Source organism: Eleutherodactylus coqui, chromosome 1, assembly GCF_035609145.1.
Source record: "Eleutherodactylus coqui strain aEleCoq1 chromosome 1, aEleCoq1.hap1, whole genome shotgun sequence".
In the NCBI taxonomy this organism is placed as follows: Eukaryota; Metazoa; Chordata; class Amphibia; order Anura; family Eleutherodactylidae; genus Eleutherodactylus; species Eleutherodactylus coqui.
The window spans coordinates 253,679,005-253,698,670 of NC_089837.1; the positions used below are offsets into that span (position 1 = coordinate 253,679,005).

The 19,666-nt window shown below is 42.9% G+C and overlaps 1 protein-coding gene across 1 annotated transcript in view; it reads left to right on the forward strand.

Annotated features, from left to right (window-relative positions):
- The window catches only part of ASCC3 (activating signal cointegrator 1 complex subunit 3), a 677,124-nt gene that overhangs the window by 358,244 nt on the left and 299,214 nt on the right, over positions 1-19,666 (forward strand). Inside the window, exon 14 of the mRNA XM_066608127.1 lies at positions 12,733-12,867. Coding sequence (XP_066464224.1) covers positions 12,733-12,867 — 135 coding nt within the window. The remainder of the gene's footprint in view (positions 1-12,732; positions 12,868-19,666) is intronic.

Consider the following 19,666-nt stretch of genomic DNA (forward strand, 5'->3'; position numbering starts at 1 on the left):
TAATTTTCGCCCTCCGATGGCCAAATTAGCCGCGCTTGCGCAGTCCGGGTCTTCTGCTCTCTTCAATGGAGCCGCTCGTGCAGAATGCCGGCTCCGTGTAGCTCCGCCCCGTCACGTGCCGATTCCAGCCAATCAGGAGGCTGGAATCGGCAATGGACCGCACAGAAGAGCTGCGGTCCACGGAGGAAGAGGATCCCGGCGGCCATCTTCACCGGTAAGTATAGAAGTCACCGGAGCGCGGGGATTAAGGTAAGCGCTCCGGTAAGCTTTCTTTAGGTCCCTGCATCGGGGTTGTCTCGCGCCGAACGGGGGGGGGGGGTTTGAAAAAAAAAAAAACCTGTTTCGGCACGGGACAACCCCTTTAATGGAAACTCCTGCACTGGGAATAGATTCCCCGCTGCTTACAGCAGGGCATTTAAAAGGTGTTAGCTCCTGTTAGTTCCCACGGGGGTTAAGGGGACTGTTTTGCCAACTGGCAAACAACAAGTTCGGATACGTCTTTAACCCCTTAATGGCGCGGCCCTTTTTCCATTTTCGTTTTTTCTTCCCCTATTTAAAAAAATCGTAACTCCTTTATTTATCCATCGACGTCGCTGTATGAGGGCTTGTTTTTTGCGGGCCGAGTTGTATTTTTCAAAAGGTGCTATTTAAAGTACCATATAATGTACTGAAAAACTTTTAAAAAATTCTAAGTGCAGTAAAATGAAAAAAACGACATTTCGCCATTTTTTAGTGCGTCTTGTTTCTACGGCGCACAAACGGCAACAAAAACGACATGATAACTGTATTCTATGGGTCGGTACGATTACTACGATACCAAACTTGTATGTTTTTTTTTTTTTACTATACTCCTCTTTTTTTTTTTCAAAGACATTTAATTTTTTTCAATTATTTTCTGCAGTCATTTTGTGCGCGCAATAACTTTTTTATATTTTCGTCGACATAGTTTAGCAAGGGCTCATTTTTTGCGGGATGTTCTGTAGTTTCTGATAGTACCAATTTGGAATACATACGACTTTTTGATCGCTTTTTATTGCATTTTTTCTGGGAGACAGGGTAACTAAAAAAGTGCATTTCTGGCGTTCTTTATTTTTTTTTTTCGGACGACGTTCACCATGCAGGGCTTCTTCTATCTCATCCTGCAGCAGCTACTCCAGTGACCGGCCAAAGTTTCATCCGTTGCCCATATGAAACTTTGCCCGTTAAAGAATTTCTGCATATGCAGGCAGCACATTTTTTTCGGGCACATAGGTGCGACAAGACCACGGTCATCTGCCCGAGGCCTGAGGACCAAAAACTTTTACTGCCCTTTTCTTCCCCTTCAGATACAAAAATTATTTTTGCTGCATTTCATTTTTTCCGTGACTTATAGAGCTATTTTTTTAATATCTTTTTTTTTTTACTGACTCTTTTTTCCATTTTTTTTGTTTGTTTTATTGGGGTAAAAAGCCCAAAAAATTGTTGCAGTTTTTGTTTTTTTCTGTTAAACATTTATAGTTTTTTTTATTAGGTTATTTATGCTGAAATTAAGTATGGGAATGGGTTCCTGATTTTGTTTCAAAGGTTTTGATACATAATATGTATAGTTTCTGATTACGGGGTGCATAAGGCGATGGTTTTGGTTTACTTTGGGGTCATCTTTTCTTTATGTGTATATATAATATATATATATTTTTTTATTCCCTAATTTATTCTTACTTATTTTTGTATCTATTCTTTTTTACCATCTATGTCCCCCATGATGTCATATAAAACCTCTGTGGGACATTCATATGTTTTTTTTTGTTTTGTTTTCAATTACATACTTTTCCACCATAGCTGGGGCATCCATAAGAGCAGCATCTATAGAAGGCCCAGTTACAGGTGAAAACATTCCCTGTAGTGACATCAGTCACTGGCAGAGCTGATCAGGGTCTGCTAGGACCCAGCACTTCTACTATGACTGCTGGGTTCCCCTGTCATGTGACTGCTAGCTCACGTAGTGGAAGAAACCCATCCACCTCCCGCTCCTCCATACTGCTATCTACCTGTGTACCGACCTCTGGCTTCCCTGACTACACTACCCACCTGCTCCTCTGTACTGTGAACTGATGCCTACCTGTGTAACGACTTCTGGCTTTCCTGACTATGCTACCCACCTGCTCCTCTGTACTGCGAACTGGGGTAAATTGGCGTCTGCCTTCCTCTGGATCAACAAAGTGGGGTGGAAAATGCTGAACTGGATGAACGTCTTTTTTCACCTTTGAATACAATGTACTTTCACTTCTTAGTACATAGCTTTCATTGAGTGCTTTGTACCCGGGAAAGGAAAATACATAAGTGGTTAAAAACTACTTCTCCCTTCTCCTCCAGGTTCTTGACTGTGACAAGTTGTGACTCAGCTCACAACCCGACCTGCTCCTGCTTGATTGCAGAAGAAGAGGCTTTAATCCTGCGCAGTATTTCTGCTAACGGGTGGGATTAAAACCCAAGACCAAGCGCTGTAAATTTACAGTGCTTGGTCTCTAAGGGGTTAAATGATAACCACTATAATCTGAGTTTTAAAAGCCAATAAGATAACACCATATAACTTTTGAACATTACTCTTAGGCCTCATGTCCATGGGCAAAAGAAGAATTAAAATCCGCAGCGGATTTTAACTCGCCCGCCCGCGGATCCGCACCCCATAGGGATGCATTGACCACCCGCGGGTAGATAAATACCCGCGGATGGTCAAAAAAAGGGAATTTTAAAAAAAATGGAGCATGAAAAAAAACGTCACATGCTCCATTTTCGTGCGGGTCTCCCACGGGGACAGCTCCCGCAGGCTTGAAGCCTATTGAAGCCTATGGAAGCCGTCCGGATCCGCGGGAGACCTAAAATAAGAATTACTTACCCGCAGCGGACCAGGCTGTTCTTCTCTTCTTCACGGCTGGATCTTCTTGCTTCGGCCCGGCGGATGTGCCTGGCGCATACGCGCGGCATGCCCCTGGCGTGTCAAGTACATCCGCCGCCCGAAGAAAAAAGATCCGTCCGTGAAGAATAGAAGAACTGCCCGGTCCGCTGCAGGTAAGTTAATTCTTATTAATTCTTCTTTTCAGTGCTCATGTCCGCGGGCAGGAGGGACCCGCTACGGATTCTCCATGGAGAATCCGTAGCGGGCCTGATTTTCCCTGTGGACATGAGGCCTTAGAGTTGATTAGAATACCAACAAGGTAGTTACTCACATCAATAGGGAGGAAAATGTAAGGGATACTATTTTACAAGCTGTCACCCCCCACATACTATAATGGCGATACCAATCAGTGTATTGATTGGAGCCAAACGAATATGCTCACAAGAGGCAGATTGTATTGCTGCCAGAGAAGATATTTGTCAACGTTTGAAAAAACGCAGATCAAGTGCTGTTAGAAAAGGAGATGACAAGTCGGGACAGTTTACTAGAGGATAGAAAGCGCAAGTTAAAAATCAAAATAGATTGGTCTTTTCAACTGCATAAAACAGAAATTTCCATACCATCAAACTACAGGTTTTTTTTTTCCTACTTACTTATTTACCTATTCCAAAACAAGATGGAGTTTTGAAACACATTTTGTATCAAGGCATATATTGTGTTCCTAAGGAGGATAAAAACTTAGCTAACAAAATGTCTTCCAGTTTTTTTTTTTACTAATAGCGGCAACAGGCGCTGGCTATCTCAGAGAGGCTTCTTTACTTGCAGTGTGTGTAGTTATAAAAGCGGATGAGTTTGGTAGTGGGGATGGTAATATTAAATTTCTTATAAAAACATTTATTATTGTGATACCAGGCACATTGTATACGATGTGTTTTGTATCAGTTGTAATAAGATCTATATAGGATATACTTCCTTCAAGCTAAAAATTTAGAATCATGGAGCACATATCAAACATAGAGAAGAATAATAAGAATGATTCAAGCATTGCTAGACATTTTTTGGAATGCCATGCTGGCTCTTTAAACACTAGAGAAGGAGACTGAAGGAAATTTGCCCTCAAAAGAGAAAGCCTGTTGGATTTTAAAATTAGAAACACGACAACCTGAAGGTATGAATTCCAAGAATGACTTGCTTTATATATATTGAAGTGTAATATGACTACAAATACCGTTGAAATATATAACTAAGTATATGCGCATGTGAAACAGATGATTGGTCCCTAATTTGTTTTAAGGAGGAGGACTATGGTTCAGGAAGCTGTGATCAGGGAAGCACTTTGCTTTCAGAAAGCACCTTAGCCTGGACATACTCTCACATGGGTCCTTTATTATGTGATTTTATATTTCTGATATAAATAACAATTTATTTTATGGAGCTAGCATTTCTTCAGTGTTTTGTGATTTGTGCTGTATGACTCACAGCTAGCCAGTGCACATAAGAATCTTCAAGCTACAATGCCACAGAGTATTTCATTTAGCCAGCAGAGGAGAGCAGTAAATGTTCTTATTTGGATGCATTTACAGAATAGGTAATAAGTTTCATCGGTGGAGGTCAAAATGCTGGAACCCCTACTGATCTATGTCCCCTATGAGATGAAAAGTTACTGAGCTTACTTGTCTGATTGTCTTGAAGGAACCAATGGATTTACACAGTCCGATCATCATTTGATTTATATGCCTGCAGAAACTGATCAACGAGCGAATTATCGTTCAGCGTTTGGTTGCTGCCAGCATTTACACTGATCGATTATCATTCAGATTCCTGCGATCCAGCAAAAATCTGAACTACTACCGTTCAGTGTAAAAAGTCCCTTATTACAGTCTATGGAGATATTGATAGGAGCCTGTCTCTGCCCCACTTATGTTATACAGCCTTATATAGCCAGTAATAGAGTGGAAGAAAGAGCTATAAAATGAACTGAAAAGCTCTAGGTTTTGTAGCTCTTGTAATTCCAAGTATAAACCCAAGACCATATTGAAAGTATAAGAGAGGAGTAAAAGTAGAGCACAAAGTGTTGCTTTAAACATCTTAACGCCTAACCAATGATTTTATTGCAATATAATGACTTGTACATAATCATTCTTCCTGCGTGTTCCTTTGCTCTCATTTCCATAGATTTTGAGTGGAGCATTTTCAGTAGATCTAAGAGAATAATGATGCATAATTTTACTCACTGAGCATACGGCCCAAGAATCCAAAACAGTCTAAAAACTTGATGCACAAAGCTAAACCACTTTTTTTACACCTCATTAAACCAAACTGCAGTGCAAATTAAACCATTGTTTACATCATTAAAACAAATCTCACTTTAAACCTTACTTTGAAAGTGTTCTGTTGTTTTTTTTTCTTCCCTGCAATAGTTCGAATCTGATATGGCTTCATTTTCCCCGTACACAAAAACTTCTGTCTGTGCCCAGTCTGTATTTGGGTGCCCTGTTTATATATTTGTAGTTAAAATTCATCCGCTCTATGTTTATGCTGTCCTATACTGGAGATATTTGCACAGCATCAGCAGTTTGACAGAAAAAAAAAACTTTTGAAAAGATATATGTTTTGAAAGTATTGAATGTGCTATTCTGCCATATATAGACACTATGAAAATGCATCCAGACTCTCCGCCACCTGGGAAAGTTTCAAAAAGAACTACCTCTTCAGAAAAGCCTCAAATATGCAGTAACCTTGCTGATGCTATAACATGAGCACCTACTATCCACACCTACTGTGTCCTTCTCCCTTTCTAGTAGTCTGTAAGCCAGTGTTTCCCAACCTTTTCAGACTTGGGACACCTCTGTGAATTTTTTTTTACTGTGGGGCACCCCTACCAAAAAGGAGTGGGGTCAGGTGACGTGGCTTATCACAAGTTATGGTTTTGCCCCCAATATTCTGGGCACTCAGAGGGCATCTAGTGAGTGCAGCGCAGCTGGCCACTTCTACATCACCTGACCTTAGCTGCGCTGTGCTTACTAAAGACCGTTGGGTGCCCAGTGAAGGAGGTGCAGGAAAAACACGAATTTGGAGGTGAGAGGGAGCTCGGTATTTTCTGAAATCAGCTTTGGAAGTGCAGCTGATTTCAAGTCAAAATCCACAACGTTGGTGCAGATTTTGTTTCTATGTCTTTTGTGGAAATGCTGCAGATTTTTCCCAGAATTTTACGCTGTGGAAAATCTATAGAATTTCCTCTACGTGTAGACAATACCCTAAGGCCTCATGTCCACGGGGAAAATCAGATCCGCTGCAGATTCTACATGTAGAATCTGCAGCGGGTCCCTCCTGCCCCGCGGACATGAGGGCTGAAAATGCAAATAAATCAGAATAAACTTACCTCCGATCCGCTCCGTTTCTTCTCTTCGCTGCGGCGTCATCTTCTCTCGTCGCGGCCGGATCTTCATTCTTCGGCTCGGCGGATGTGCACGATGACGTCGGTGACGTGCCCCGCGCATGCGCCGGGCCGAAGCAAAATGATCCGGCCGCGGCTGAGAGCAGATGGCGCCGCGGAGAAGAGAAGAACCGGAGCGGGTGAGTAAAATATGATTTTTGTGTCCCGCGGATCCGGACGGCTTCCATAGGCTTCAATAGAAGCCTGCGGGAGCCGTCCCCGCGGGAGACCCGCATGAAAATGGAGCATGGTCCAGATTTTTTCATGCTCCATTTTTTTTAAAATCCCTTTTATTGACGATCCGCGGGTATTTATGTACCCGCGGGTGGTCAATGCATCCCTATGGGGTGCGGATCCGCATGCAGGAAATCCGCTGCGGATCCTAAATCCTATTTTCCCCGTGGACATGAGCCCTAAGGGCTCATGTCCACGGGCAAAATATGATTTAAGATCCGCAGCGGATCTCCCGCATGCGGATCCGCACCCCATAGGGATGCATTGACCACCCGCGGGTAGATAAATACCCGCGGATCGTCAATAAAAGGGATTTAAAAAAAAATGGAGCATGGAAAAATCCGGACCATGCTCCATTTTCGTGCGGGTCTCCCGCGGGGACGGCTCCCGCGGGCTTCTATTGAAGCCTATGGAAGCCGTCCGGATCCGCGGGAGACCTAAAATAGGAATTTAAAGTATTTACCATCCGGCGCGGGCGGGGAAGGTCAGCTGTTCCTCACGGCCGCATCTTCCTTGCTTCGGCTCGGCGGATGTGCCCGGCGCATGCGCGCGGCACGTCGGCGACGTGCCGGCGACGTGCCGCCGGCGTCAGGAATTCATCCGCCGGCCGAAAATGAAGATCCGGCCGTGAGGAACAGCTGATCTTCTCCGCCCGCGCCGGATGGTAAATACTTTTAAATTCTTATTTTCGGCGCTCATGTCCGCGGGGCAGGAGGGACCCGCTGCAGATTCTACATGTAGAATCTGCAGCGGATCTGATTTTCCCCGTGGACATGAGGCCTAAGGCTTGGTCCACACCTGGCTGATTTGCTGTTCAATTAGCAGCGGAAAGTCTGCTGTAAAACCCATTTGGTGTGAATTTTTACAGGTTTCATTGCATATTTTTGTGCCCCAGTAGTAACAATGTTCCCATAGTGACCCCCACAGTGGCCACAGTAGTAACAGTGACCCCCATAGAGGCCCCAGTAGTAATAGTGACTTGTATAATGGTCGAAGTAGTAATAGTGACCTATATAGTGGTCCAAGTAGTAATAGTGACTCTAATAGTAGTCCCAGGGATGCTGCCCGTCCAGAGGTCAATAGCAACCCCCCTATTGGTTTCTGGCCGGGGCACTATCCTTACAGGCTTTACACTCGCCTTGCCCAGCCACAGCCCAGCGGTGGTGTCAGCCACTGCTGAGTCCGCGACTGCTGACTTCTCACCTCGGTGCAGGCTGCAACTGTAGCTGCAGGCAATACAAGTAAAATCCCTTTAACAGGCAGCGCCTACTGAGATACACTGAGGTCGGAGCAGAAGCACTGCTGTGATCCGTGTGTAGTAGCTGGCACTCGTAATTGCAGGCGCAGCTCTGATTGAAATCAATAGGAGCTGTGCCTGCAATTACAAGTGCAGCTCCCATTGATTTCAGTCAGAGCTTGCAGTTATGAGCACCAGCCACTACACCGTGATTGGAGCAGCATTTCCACTCTGACCCTGATGCATTTCCACTCTGACCCAGCAGGCACTGCCTGGATAACCCCTTTAATTGATATTAGTTGAGTGATTCCCAGCTTGGGTGCCGTAGCACCATGGTTGGGAATCACTGTTGTAAGCCCTCACTGTCCTCTCTCTCTGTATTGACTTGTTAACAATTTGGTAGATGTTTATTGTTCCTGACGCTTTATTTGTATGTATGTGTGTATATAATCTATATATTGTATTTAAACTCCTGTTCTTATTTGTACAATACCCTGAAATTAACAGCACCTTAAAATTAATAACCTCTAACACAGAGGCAAACCAAGTGACTAGTGTGAAAACCAAGAATGGCAGTACCACAGTTCAGACCGACTCAACCACTACTGCCCAACTATGCTGTTGGCAGAAGCAGCATACTTCACAGGCAATTAAACATTACTAAACAAAGTGGAATGGGAACTAGATTGCAGACTATTCTGCTTAGCAAACTATCGTGCCATCTTGCATTGCATAGACCTGTATAAAGGGTCAGACATTGTTTTGCAGGAATGCTGCTATCCAATAGGTGGCGCTGCAGAGGTATTGTTCCATCTTCCTTATTTGTATATATTTTCCAGAGGAGCATGCATGGCCTTATAAGTCTCTTCACTCACCTTCTAGGTGCTCTCCTTAGGGAGTAAGGCTACTCCTTCCAATAGCACGAGGTTAAGGCCTCCTGTCCACGGGCGATATTTCACTGCATTATCCGCACGTGGGTAACGCAGTAAACGCTTTTTCATAGGATAACTATGGAAAGCGCAGCCCGATGTCCACAAGCGAAAAATCACCACAATTTTCCACTCAGGTATAAAAATTGCGGCATGCTGCAATTTTTCACGATGGACCTATCATAATCATAGGTTCATCCCGGGAAATCGCGATGATTGACTGCTCCCCGGCGGCGGCTCCCCCAGCGGTATATCGGTACGGCCATGGACAAGTGGTGCTGTGATTGGTTGCTATGGGCAACACAGATTTTCTTTTGGACAGCTTTCTTAACAGTGTGGTGCTGGGTTCATTTTTGTGGGCCATTTTGTATATTCCAGGACTGCTGTTCATAAAATCGCTGTGTAAAGCATGAGGATATCTCCTAGTTTGATATAAAATACACTATTGATCTTAGGTGTAAACTCCTTCATATATGAAGTGCCATGAAGACACAACGATTATCACTCAAAATTCGCTCGAAATCAGTCTTTTGAGCAATAATTGCTGTGTCTAAACGTATGGGCATCGTGCAGTTTTCGTTAACGATGAATCTTATCAGGACTGCGCGCTAAGTTCTTAGTGGGATACCGCTGATGCTTTTGTTTCAGCTGGTATCCCGCTTGGAGAACACAGCAGGAGTATGCAGAAGACAGAGCTCCATCTATGTTCTGCATACCCCAGCTCGGAGCGTTCAGCGAGATACAGCAGCTGTATACAGAAGACAGTGTTCCAGCTGTCTTCTGCATACCCTGCTCGGAGTGCTCAGCGGGATACTGGCTGAGCGCTCTGAGAACACAGCAGCCGTATACAGAAGACAGCGCTCCAGCTGTCTTCCGTATACAGCGGGGACTTTCATTGACACACTAAATAAGCTCTTAAGTAGCTAATTAGCTACTTGAGAGCTTATGCAAAGTGAACGCTCAAAACTGTCACTCGAACTGCTGTACGAGCAAATTGTGTGTGATCATCTTGCCGTGTAAATGCACACAATGATTATCGCTCAAAAGATTGCCTTTGAGTGAATTTTGAGCGATAATCGTTGTGTCTAAATAGGCCTTAAAACCCTGCAAAGAAAGACAATGGGGCTAAGTTACTGCTGAAAATATGCTTTGCGCCGCATTTACTGTGTGTTAGACGTTTTCAGACATTTTTCGCTGTGTCCGACAAAGGGATAGTTCTTCATGGAAATAGGTGTGTGGCCTAAATGTGCCCAAAAAAAAACAACAAATTTTTTTTTTTGTAATCTAAGCCAACTATAAAGTGGTATAAAGTATTAGTAAATAAGCATAAATATGTTCAAATTAGTGACAGGAGGGTTTCGTTTTCTCTAGTTAAGTCACGTTACACCACAGTTGTCTCCGATTAGTCAATACAGATGATAATTCATAAATACTAGTTCATACTTATCCATTGTTTAAAATATGTATGTCCACATTTGATATATATCTTACCAGTCTTGCGATAGTTGATTCTAGTATGCACTTTAGGCCAGCTGCACATGTCATGACCGGATTCCACATGCGGAGTCCGTCCCTGCCAGCAGCGGCATCCGCGTGTACCTGCTAGCTTTCAGTTTCATCTGTAGTGTGGATGGTCCGCACGGCTCGCTGTCGGACATGTGCAGTACAGATTTCTTTTTCTCTTCAACTCCTGCTTTTCCCGCAGAATCCTTGACGCGTATCGGACGGCTTTCATCGACTTTAATGGAAGCAGTCCACACAGAATCTGTGGAACAATGGAGCATGCTGCAATTGGTTTCCACAAGTGTGCAGGAAAAATCGATTTCCCGTAGTATTCTATGGGAGCTATTTTCTGTGGATCCGCGGTTCGGACGCCTGCCACGGATTCCACAGCAAATATCCGTCCGAGCCTTTGGTTAGTTCCTTGCACCTGCATGTTTCTTCTGGTAGAGGTGTCATAAAGCTGCTGATGTCTTTATAGGGACTATATCACCTTTTTTATTATTATTATCATCATTAGTATTATTATTATTAATAATAATAATTAAAAGCGGATTGAGAAACATTTTCCATTTTTCTAATGTGTTTTTCTTTTCTGATTGTAGAGCTCTTTATTTTGATGTCTATACATGACTCTGGGTGGTGTTTTTTTTTTCCTGAGCTACATATAACAGCATTTAGAGATACGTTTTATGGCAGCTCCATGGGCCATTCACACAGTGGACAGGAGAAGACCCACTTAGTTGTTGAGAGACTGGTCTGGACACGTTCTCTGGCCTGTGCAGAGGTCATTGTGTAGGATTTGGGAGTAGATAGTCTCAGCTTATCACCTATTGTGAGTGAGGAATCTGGTGTTATCTAAATATAGTTGTCAGTGTAATCCTGCCCGTGATGTAAGGACTCATGCCCACGGCCGTTACGGGCTCTGCAAGCGGAATACCGCAGCAGTGTCCATCACGGCGCCCCCCCAAAGACCCCATACTCACCTCCCGAATCTGCTGTGCAAGCCCCCCATGACGCGCAGGCACGCATGCGCAGTACAGCGCATGACACGCCAGCTGTGTCATATGAAGGGCCGGCAGTGTCCTATAACGCGACCAGCGGTGGGTGGGGCGCGTATTCACACTATACTTGCGCTGTGCTACAGCGGAAGTATAGCATGATGACCGGCTTCCATTGACTACAATGGAAGCCGGCCGCGCCTGTTCTGACGGCACATAGGACATGCCGCGGGTTATTTCCTGAGGTGGAGTTCCGCAGCGCGAACATTCAGCTATTATGTTCAGTAGAACCTAATAGCTGTGGTGTAACGACGCGGATTTCCGTGCGTCTCTCGCGGTGGAAATCCGGCTATGGGCATTAGCCCTTAATGGGATGACTGCTGCAAAGCTTTCTCTACAGAACATGAAGTATCAGACTAGTAATAGGCTCTGTGGTCAGAGTGAAATATGCAGGGTTTTAGGATTTTTAAAAAATACAGAGACCAAAAAGTTTAAAAAACAAAAAAAACAACAAATAAATCTTAAAATATGTTTCCCACACAAATGGGATTTATATAATAGGTCATTTTCTGATGACACCATCCATTTAAATAATACTCATTTCAGGTCATGTGATGGTTTTGCAGTGCTCTCATTGCTTTTTCAACAAGGTATGGCTTACTCTTAGCAAAGCATATTGTTAATTCATGGAATGACAGACAGTCTTTAGTGTCACCACCAGAACCTGTATTCAGTTGGAAGCTGTCTTTACTGAAATTTCCAACATAACAAAGAAACAGAAAAGGCAAGATTTTGCAAATATATTCTTGCGCTTAAGCCCTGGTTTAAAGAGATTGTCTGGTTACTGGACAGTCTCTTTTCAATGGGACCATCTGTGTGAAAATAATAAACAGAGATATTATTACCCCTCCATCTGTTGTGACAGATGATATTATGGGACTGCTGCGGCCAATGAGATGCTGCAGCGTCACATACTTGAATTGTTGGTATCATGGCGCTCAGGATGTAAGCTCCAATGCCAGAAGTTCAGGCAGTGATGCTGCAGTCTTTCATTAGTTACAATCGTCACCAGGATCCTCGCAACGCAGAGCGGTAAGTGTACTTCTGGTAATTATTTTCACACAAGGGGTCCTATTGAAAAGGGGTTGTTCAGTAACCGGACAACCCCTATAACACTTTTCTTCCTCACATGGTGCTAAGTGGCAAAGAATACACTATTGAAGTCAAATACTTGCTATAAATAATGCAGCACTACAACAATAAAAAATGCACATATTTGTGCATTTTCACTAAATTGTGTATTTTTATTATCCACTTCTCACACAGTCAGTCACACTTGACCACGCTTTTGAATCGTTATGCTCTCTTACTGTTAATGTTTAAAGATACATGTATTTTATGAAGTATACATTTTTCATGGAGATCATTTTAGCTGTAGATCACAGTATTTTGTAAATGACTAAACTGCACATTGTGTTCTCGTTTCCCTTAATATTTGTGTGTTTTTTCTTTTTTCAAAGGTAATGGTTTTTGTTCATGCCAGAAATTCTACCGTGCGGACAGCAATGGCCTTGAGGGAGCTAGCAAAAAACAATGGGCACATTTTATATTTTTTGCCAAACCAAGGATCCGATTATGGTCATGCTGAAAAACAGGTAAGAGCTGAATAATCCACCTCTAACTTGTACTTGAACTTGTCAGACCTGCAAAAGTGTGTTCCCAAGATAAAACATGAGTTTATTTCTGGAGCAGTTTAACTCTTTGGGGCTCTTTAGCAGTGAAGGACAAATGTGCTCTAGAACTACTTGATTTTTAGTTTTTAAGTTTGCTGCTGGTTTGTAGAGTTGAATGTGTTTTCATCTGAAAGGCTGCAATTAGCATGGGGCTTCATGCCCTACTTGTATATCTAGCCTGATTAAAGATTGACTATATTTTCTTCTCTCTCCTGCCAGTTTAGCCATATAAGCATGTTAATGTAAAATTACATATTTGGCAGAAGGCATTTTAACTCTTTCAGCACAGCTTTGTTGCTGTAGTACTGCTAAATATGATATAAACAAATAATATATATATAATGTGTGTTTATCATGGTGATTTTGTTGCCAAGCATGAGTTTACATTTGAGTAACACATTTGATAATTGAGTAATTGAGTCAGTTGAACCACTTCAAGGGTGTGTTCACACGTAGATTCTTTCAGAAAATCTGTTCCATACATTTGAAGGTGTTGTTTAAGCAGCAAATACATGGATATTAGAAAACACCATTCAGATTTATTGATGTCTGCTATATGTGAACATAACCTAAAGAAGATTACTAGCCAGGGGTATTATTATATCTTGTCACCACCTGAAGTAGGGGTTAAGACAAGATACAGGCCGCTTGACTGTCCGGTCACACACCCTGTTTGAGATTGGCTGCACCGCTGGCTCCCCACAGGTCCTGGCACTGAGGTCTCCTACTGTGAGTGTCCCACTGTTATCTCCCCTCCCGCTCAGACTTTTGCCGCTGCCCTCCCAGCAGCGGTGCTATGATGGTGGCCTCCCATCTCCCCTTACCATCTTCCCTTAGTGGCCCTTTATCTGGGCCGATGTGACTGTCGCCGGTGGCTGTACTGTCCCAGCTTCGCTCCTTGTACTTGCCCCACTGACAGCCATCCAGCTCCTGATGTAAGAAAGCACAGACAGCCGATCGGCACATGTCACCGCTCCTAGCGCCCATGCGGTTCGTGATGCAGTGGGGGAAAAGACAGGCGAGAGACCCACTGGAGTCCACATGTGAGCACTGCTGAGCGCCGGTGGGGCGCACACACTGCTGAGACCCGCAGCATGGGGAAGGACAGTCTTGGGAGTGGTGGCGGGGTGTAGGTTCCCCGGCGACAGTATGTTTTGCTTTTTGCCTGTGCAGGAGGGTTAGGGATTAGTTTTCCAGTGAGGCTTACATTGTTACCTGTAAATGCTTCCATGTTACACCTCTAACATAGAAGCATTAACAGTGAGTAATTTAAGGCTAACTGGAAAACTAATCCCTAACCCTTCTGCACAGGCAAAAATCACTAGAACCTTCCAGAACCTTGCGGAATTCAGCCTATCGGGAGCTAGGGGTGTGACAGGGGCGTTCCTCCATGATAGCCCTGTCACACCCTCCTAGCTTGTGGTGACAAGATACAATAATACCCTAGACAGGGTAGGTCAAGGTCTGTTGGTGCCCACGGTAGTGATTACAGAATTTCCCAACGGAAACTTCAAAGGGTATAGGCTTGCCTGTCACCCATGAGATCCCATGTAATTAAAAAAATAAATAAAAATAACAGTGTTTTAATGTCTGTATTCTGTGCTGTTACACATTACTACAAATAAACTAGAACATCGACGTATACTAGCCAGATGGAGGCATTATTATCAAATACACAATGTATACCAACAATACACCTCTACCAACTGGGTTGTGTCTAGTATTGCAACTCAACTCCATTGAGTTAAGAATCCATACACAATCTGTAGACAGTTTAGTGCCGGAAGAAAGCAGCCATGTTTGTGTTTTAACTCTGTAAAATGTATTGGTAGACTAGCATTTTTATATTTGTTATTATTGTTATGCCTTTGAACATATGTTGCTGAAGCAGGTAATTGTATTCCGTGTATGAGATGCTTCTAAGCGTCGTCTGTGTCTTTAATTTGGTTATTTCCCATGAGAAATTGCAGGTTTTCACTTAGAAAGAAAACATGATTACTACATGAAAATATATGCATAATTCTGTGACTGTGTATTTCATGCATGTTAAGGGAAAAGTAATATTTTAATTTTGGCCTTTTCAGTTGGAAAATAGTTTTCATTTTTATCCATTAGTCGTGGAATTAGTGTTGAAACTAAGCTGCATATGCATTACTGCTCCATATTTATTCCTCACAAATTAAAACCTTCCTTCTTACATCATTTCACATGTCGGCTAAATTTTGTAGCACTGTTTTTCTAAATATTGCATCCCAGGCAAACTCTTTCTGCTAAAAGTGAATACAATATTTCATTTTAGGCTAGGAAATTGTAAAATAATGTGATGTTTTAGTACAGCTTTCAATGTAATTTTGTAAATGTCTTCAGTACCATCAAGGCCTTATTTATAGCTCACGCTGCCCTAGGCACTAAGCCTGAATACACCGCAATTAAAGACCCATTTGTACTCAACAATTATCATCATAAGACGTTTGTCTCTGAGCAAGTATGTGTTAACAAAGCAAAAGAACTATTGTTTATCATCGATTGTGATATCATCAAAATAATTAACAGTATTTTTCGGACTACAATCTTGCTAAAAACGTGTGTGTCTTGTGGTCTAAAGTCAGGAGAATCTGACAGTGCCAGACCCACTGACCTTTTCCTTAGCAACCAAGCACAGCACTGATAAAGTAAGTGCCTGTCGGATCACTGTGAAAACTATTTGTCTACACGCTTTTCTAACCCAGCACTGATCTGTGTGAACAGTGCAGGGAGGAGAGGAAGTGAACTGTATGAAGGATACTGACCACTCATCATGCAGATCCTGACTTTAGCAGCAAAGAACAGGGGAATAGTGAAGAAGAGAGGTCCTAGTCTAATGTACCTTTCATTATTTTAAGATCCTGTGACCACTGGGAGGGAGGAGTCAGACCCAGACAGCATAAGCAAGAATAGCTTTGTTTTTTGTTTTTACAGGAGAACTACAGTTTTGTATAAGTATAATAGTGACTATTGAAATGAGTAAGATGCCTGCCATAGAAGACACTTGTGTGTACGTGTACTGCATGTATATGTATATTATATATGCAGAAGAGTTGTGTGTGTGTATGCAGCAGGGCTATATGTGCTTAAAGTAAGGGCTCATGTCCACTTGCACGCACGGATACCACTGCTGAATCCCTCAGTGAAATTCGTGTGTGCCTGGGGCCATGGAGAGGGAAAAGACATTTTTCTTACCTCTCCGGACGCTGTGGGACTCTATGACGTGCAGGCCGGATCTTCCTTCTTCTGGCCGGCGGATGCGCTCAGCACGCCGATAGCGTGCCATGCACATGCGCTGTGCAGAGCTTTTTTTTGCCCTATCTAATAGAGAGGCTAACCGTGGAGAATCGGGGCAATTCGCATGGTATGACAGTGTTGCCCAGTCACAGTATGGTGAACTTTTGAGGCACCCTGTATATATAGTACGTGCTACAGATGTGATTTGTGCATCTGAATAATGTCCTAGAGGGTTTAAAAAAAAATTGTCTCATATGGCTACCGGGCAAAGGACACCACAGAGGTCAGGGACTATCACCCTTTACAGAAAACATGATTGCAGCCTGGTTAGAATACGCGACCACAAAAGGCCTAATCAACAAACCTGGTCCCTTGACCCCCCTGACAGGCAACCCCGAGTGCCCTGACTTTTTCAGAGGCATACCTCTGATACAAAACTCACCAAATACCATGATAAGGGTCCGGGACGTGGTCTCGGAAGAGGGACTCAGGCCATTGAATGATATACAGGGAGATGGGAGACCCCAGCCCGGAGCATGGTTCCAGTACCTACAGCTTAGACACTACATCAGGTCACTAGGAACCATCCAACAACTAAGCCGTCCCATTACCTCTTTCGAGAAAATAAGCATCTCACCCGCTTCAGAACAATCAACAATATCAGCATTGTATCGGATGCTGATCGAAAGAGACACCCAAAACAGTGGGAGGGATATAATAAGGAATTGGGAGCAAGACCTGACTGGCATCCCCCCAGAGGAGTCCTGGGAAAAGGCATACATCCTATCACACAAAATTACTATCTCTAACAGAATACAGGAGTTAAATTATAAAATTCTAATAAGATGGTACCAGACCCCAGTGAAATTAGCCAGGATATTCCCCCAGTATCCGGATACCTGCTGGAGATGCCTAACAGAAAAAGGGTCATTTATCCACCTATGGTGGTCATGCCCTCGCATTCAACCCCTTTGGCAGGAGGTCAATGCCCTTTACACGGCGGTCAGTAGAAACCACGTTCTATTTACACCAGAGATTGCATTACTATCTATGCTCCCCGGACCAGTGACACAAGCTAAAAAATCCTTACTCAGATTCTTTGTTCTGACCATGAGACAAATAATACCCAGAGTTTGGAAATCTACGTCACCCCCCACTAGAATAATGTGGCTGGAGGCCATGGATCAGATAAAACATATGGAAGAGCTATGTGCTAAAGATGAACTAAGGTATGAGAAACACATTGTTACCTGGATGATCTGGGATCAGTTCCGGCACTCTTCCGACCTAACCACTTGGCTGGAAACCGGTGCCCCCCCAATCACGAACATGACCGTAGTAATACCACAACCAACGGATTATTAACCCCAAAACAGTAGATACAACCTAATCTTCGTGGGACTTAGACCGGATTTCACCCCACACAACACTCCCTATTCCCCCCCTCCTTTCCCCCCGTCCCATCTCATCTCTTCTCTCTATTTTTTCTATATTCTATTTTACTCCAATTATCAATTCCAATTGAATGTTATAATTAATTTAGGAATATATCTAAACATAGTATAAGAACCAGATATTTTGGAGTTGTTCAAAAATGTTTAGTTAAGAAAATAAACTGCCTTATAGCAAAAGATTACATTACAGGAAAGAAGACAACAAGACAAGAAAAGAATAGAAGTTTAGATTGTTTATATAGTTTGTCTATCGACATCTTTGTATAATATTGTACACATTATGTAAGCACGGCAGACCAATAAAATCCTTTTGAACCATAAAAAAAAAATTGTTAAAATGATAAACACATACCTGTCCAATCAAAAGAATGGAGTTCGTATCTGTGCAAGTTTTGTGCATCTCGCAATGCACGAGATTCTCGCCCATGTGAATAAGCCCTAATACAGATATTTATGTTTAATGAGGTATCTAGTTTCACTGTTGCAATTAGTTCCCATAGTCAAAAGATGATGACATCATGTATTTAACAGGCGTGGACTATTAACCCTCTCACCTACCTTAGAATACAAAAAGGTTAGGTGCTACATTAGACCATAGCCAACATTGACCCCGCTATTGTCTTAGACCACCGGGGAAGTTTTAAATGGTGTGAAGTATTGTTTTCCTATTTCTTGCCGTGTAAACCTGTGGTGCATCTTATAGTCTTAAAAATGTGGTTTATCCTTGGCATAGTTAATAAATATAATTGCATTGCTGCCTAGTGCACAGTCTGGCCCTGGTGTTCAGTGGGGTGGACTCTCTTTCCAATGCCTCATGTGCTCAGGGAAATTCGGGGCATACTATGTTGTTCCACAATCTGGAATCCATATACATAGACTAGTTCTACGCTCAATAATAAATACAGTAACTAAATATTAGCCCCTTAGTGGCCACCAATACATCTTTTTACGGCAGTCACTAATGGGCTTTACCAAGGGAAAAAAAAACAGAAAGGTTCTCCGTACTTGTTTTGGTGAGGAAGTATCCCAAAATGCTGAATAGCAGTGTGTAATTATGCCATAAAATTCAGACCATTAGCAACGCATTTCAGTGCTTAATTATGCCTTTTTCAAGTTTGAGAAATTTTATGGAATAAATACACACTGCTATTTAGCATTTTAGGATACTTCCTCTTTCTCACCAACATGAGTGCAAAGAACCTTTTTGTTTTTTTCTTTGGAAAATCGTTTCTTTATATGCCCACTATGAAATAGTGGGCATACATTCCCCAGCAGCTCTCCTGGACCCTGGATACAGACGGGATTGGAGGATCCCTACCAATAATACAAAGTGATCCTGGACTCAGAGGTGCTAGTGGGAAGTTCCTGGAACAGGAACCCAACAAGACATCGGGTAAGTCCAATTCCCTACTTTACAGTATCTATAATTGTTAATAACATAACTAGTTATCATGAGACACTGTCCAAAAATCTCTTCTACTAATGGGCTTTAAACCTTCATGTACATCTTTTTTAAGGTGGTGGTTTAGCTGATTACTTACCCAGGCTCCTTCTCTCACAGCCAGGTAGGGAGAAACCTCCAATCCATGAAGTTTCATCCCTAATATGCCAGGATCAATATCAACTAAAACCTTTACGCAAATGGCAGGAGGCGGAGCTCTTCCTATCATCCATTTGCACTATGCAGTATGATAGCAAGGTCCAAGCCAGAAGCCTGACAAAGATCTCCATGACTGCCACGTAACTCAGCCCATTAGGTCCCGCCTCCTGCAGAGTCTAATAGACTGTTATCATAGGCTTAGTAGAATCCACTACATAAGTAATGCAGTGTACTATGCTAGTCTCAGTAGGAAATCTGCTCTCTCCTCCAGAATGTTCTTAAAAGCTATTTTATGACCACAGCAAAGCTTATCTTTGTTGCGTTCATAAATTCGCTGATAACAGCATGCAGGAAGATGAAAAATAAGGTCTGCAAACAAAGCCATCAATCCAGCCTCACTGACAGA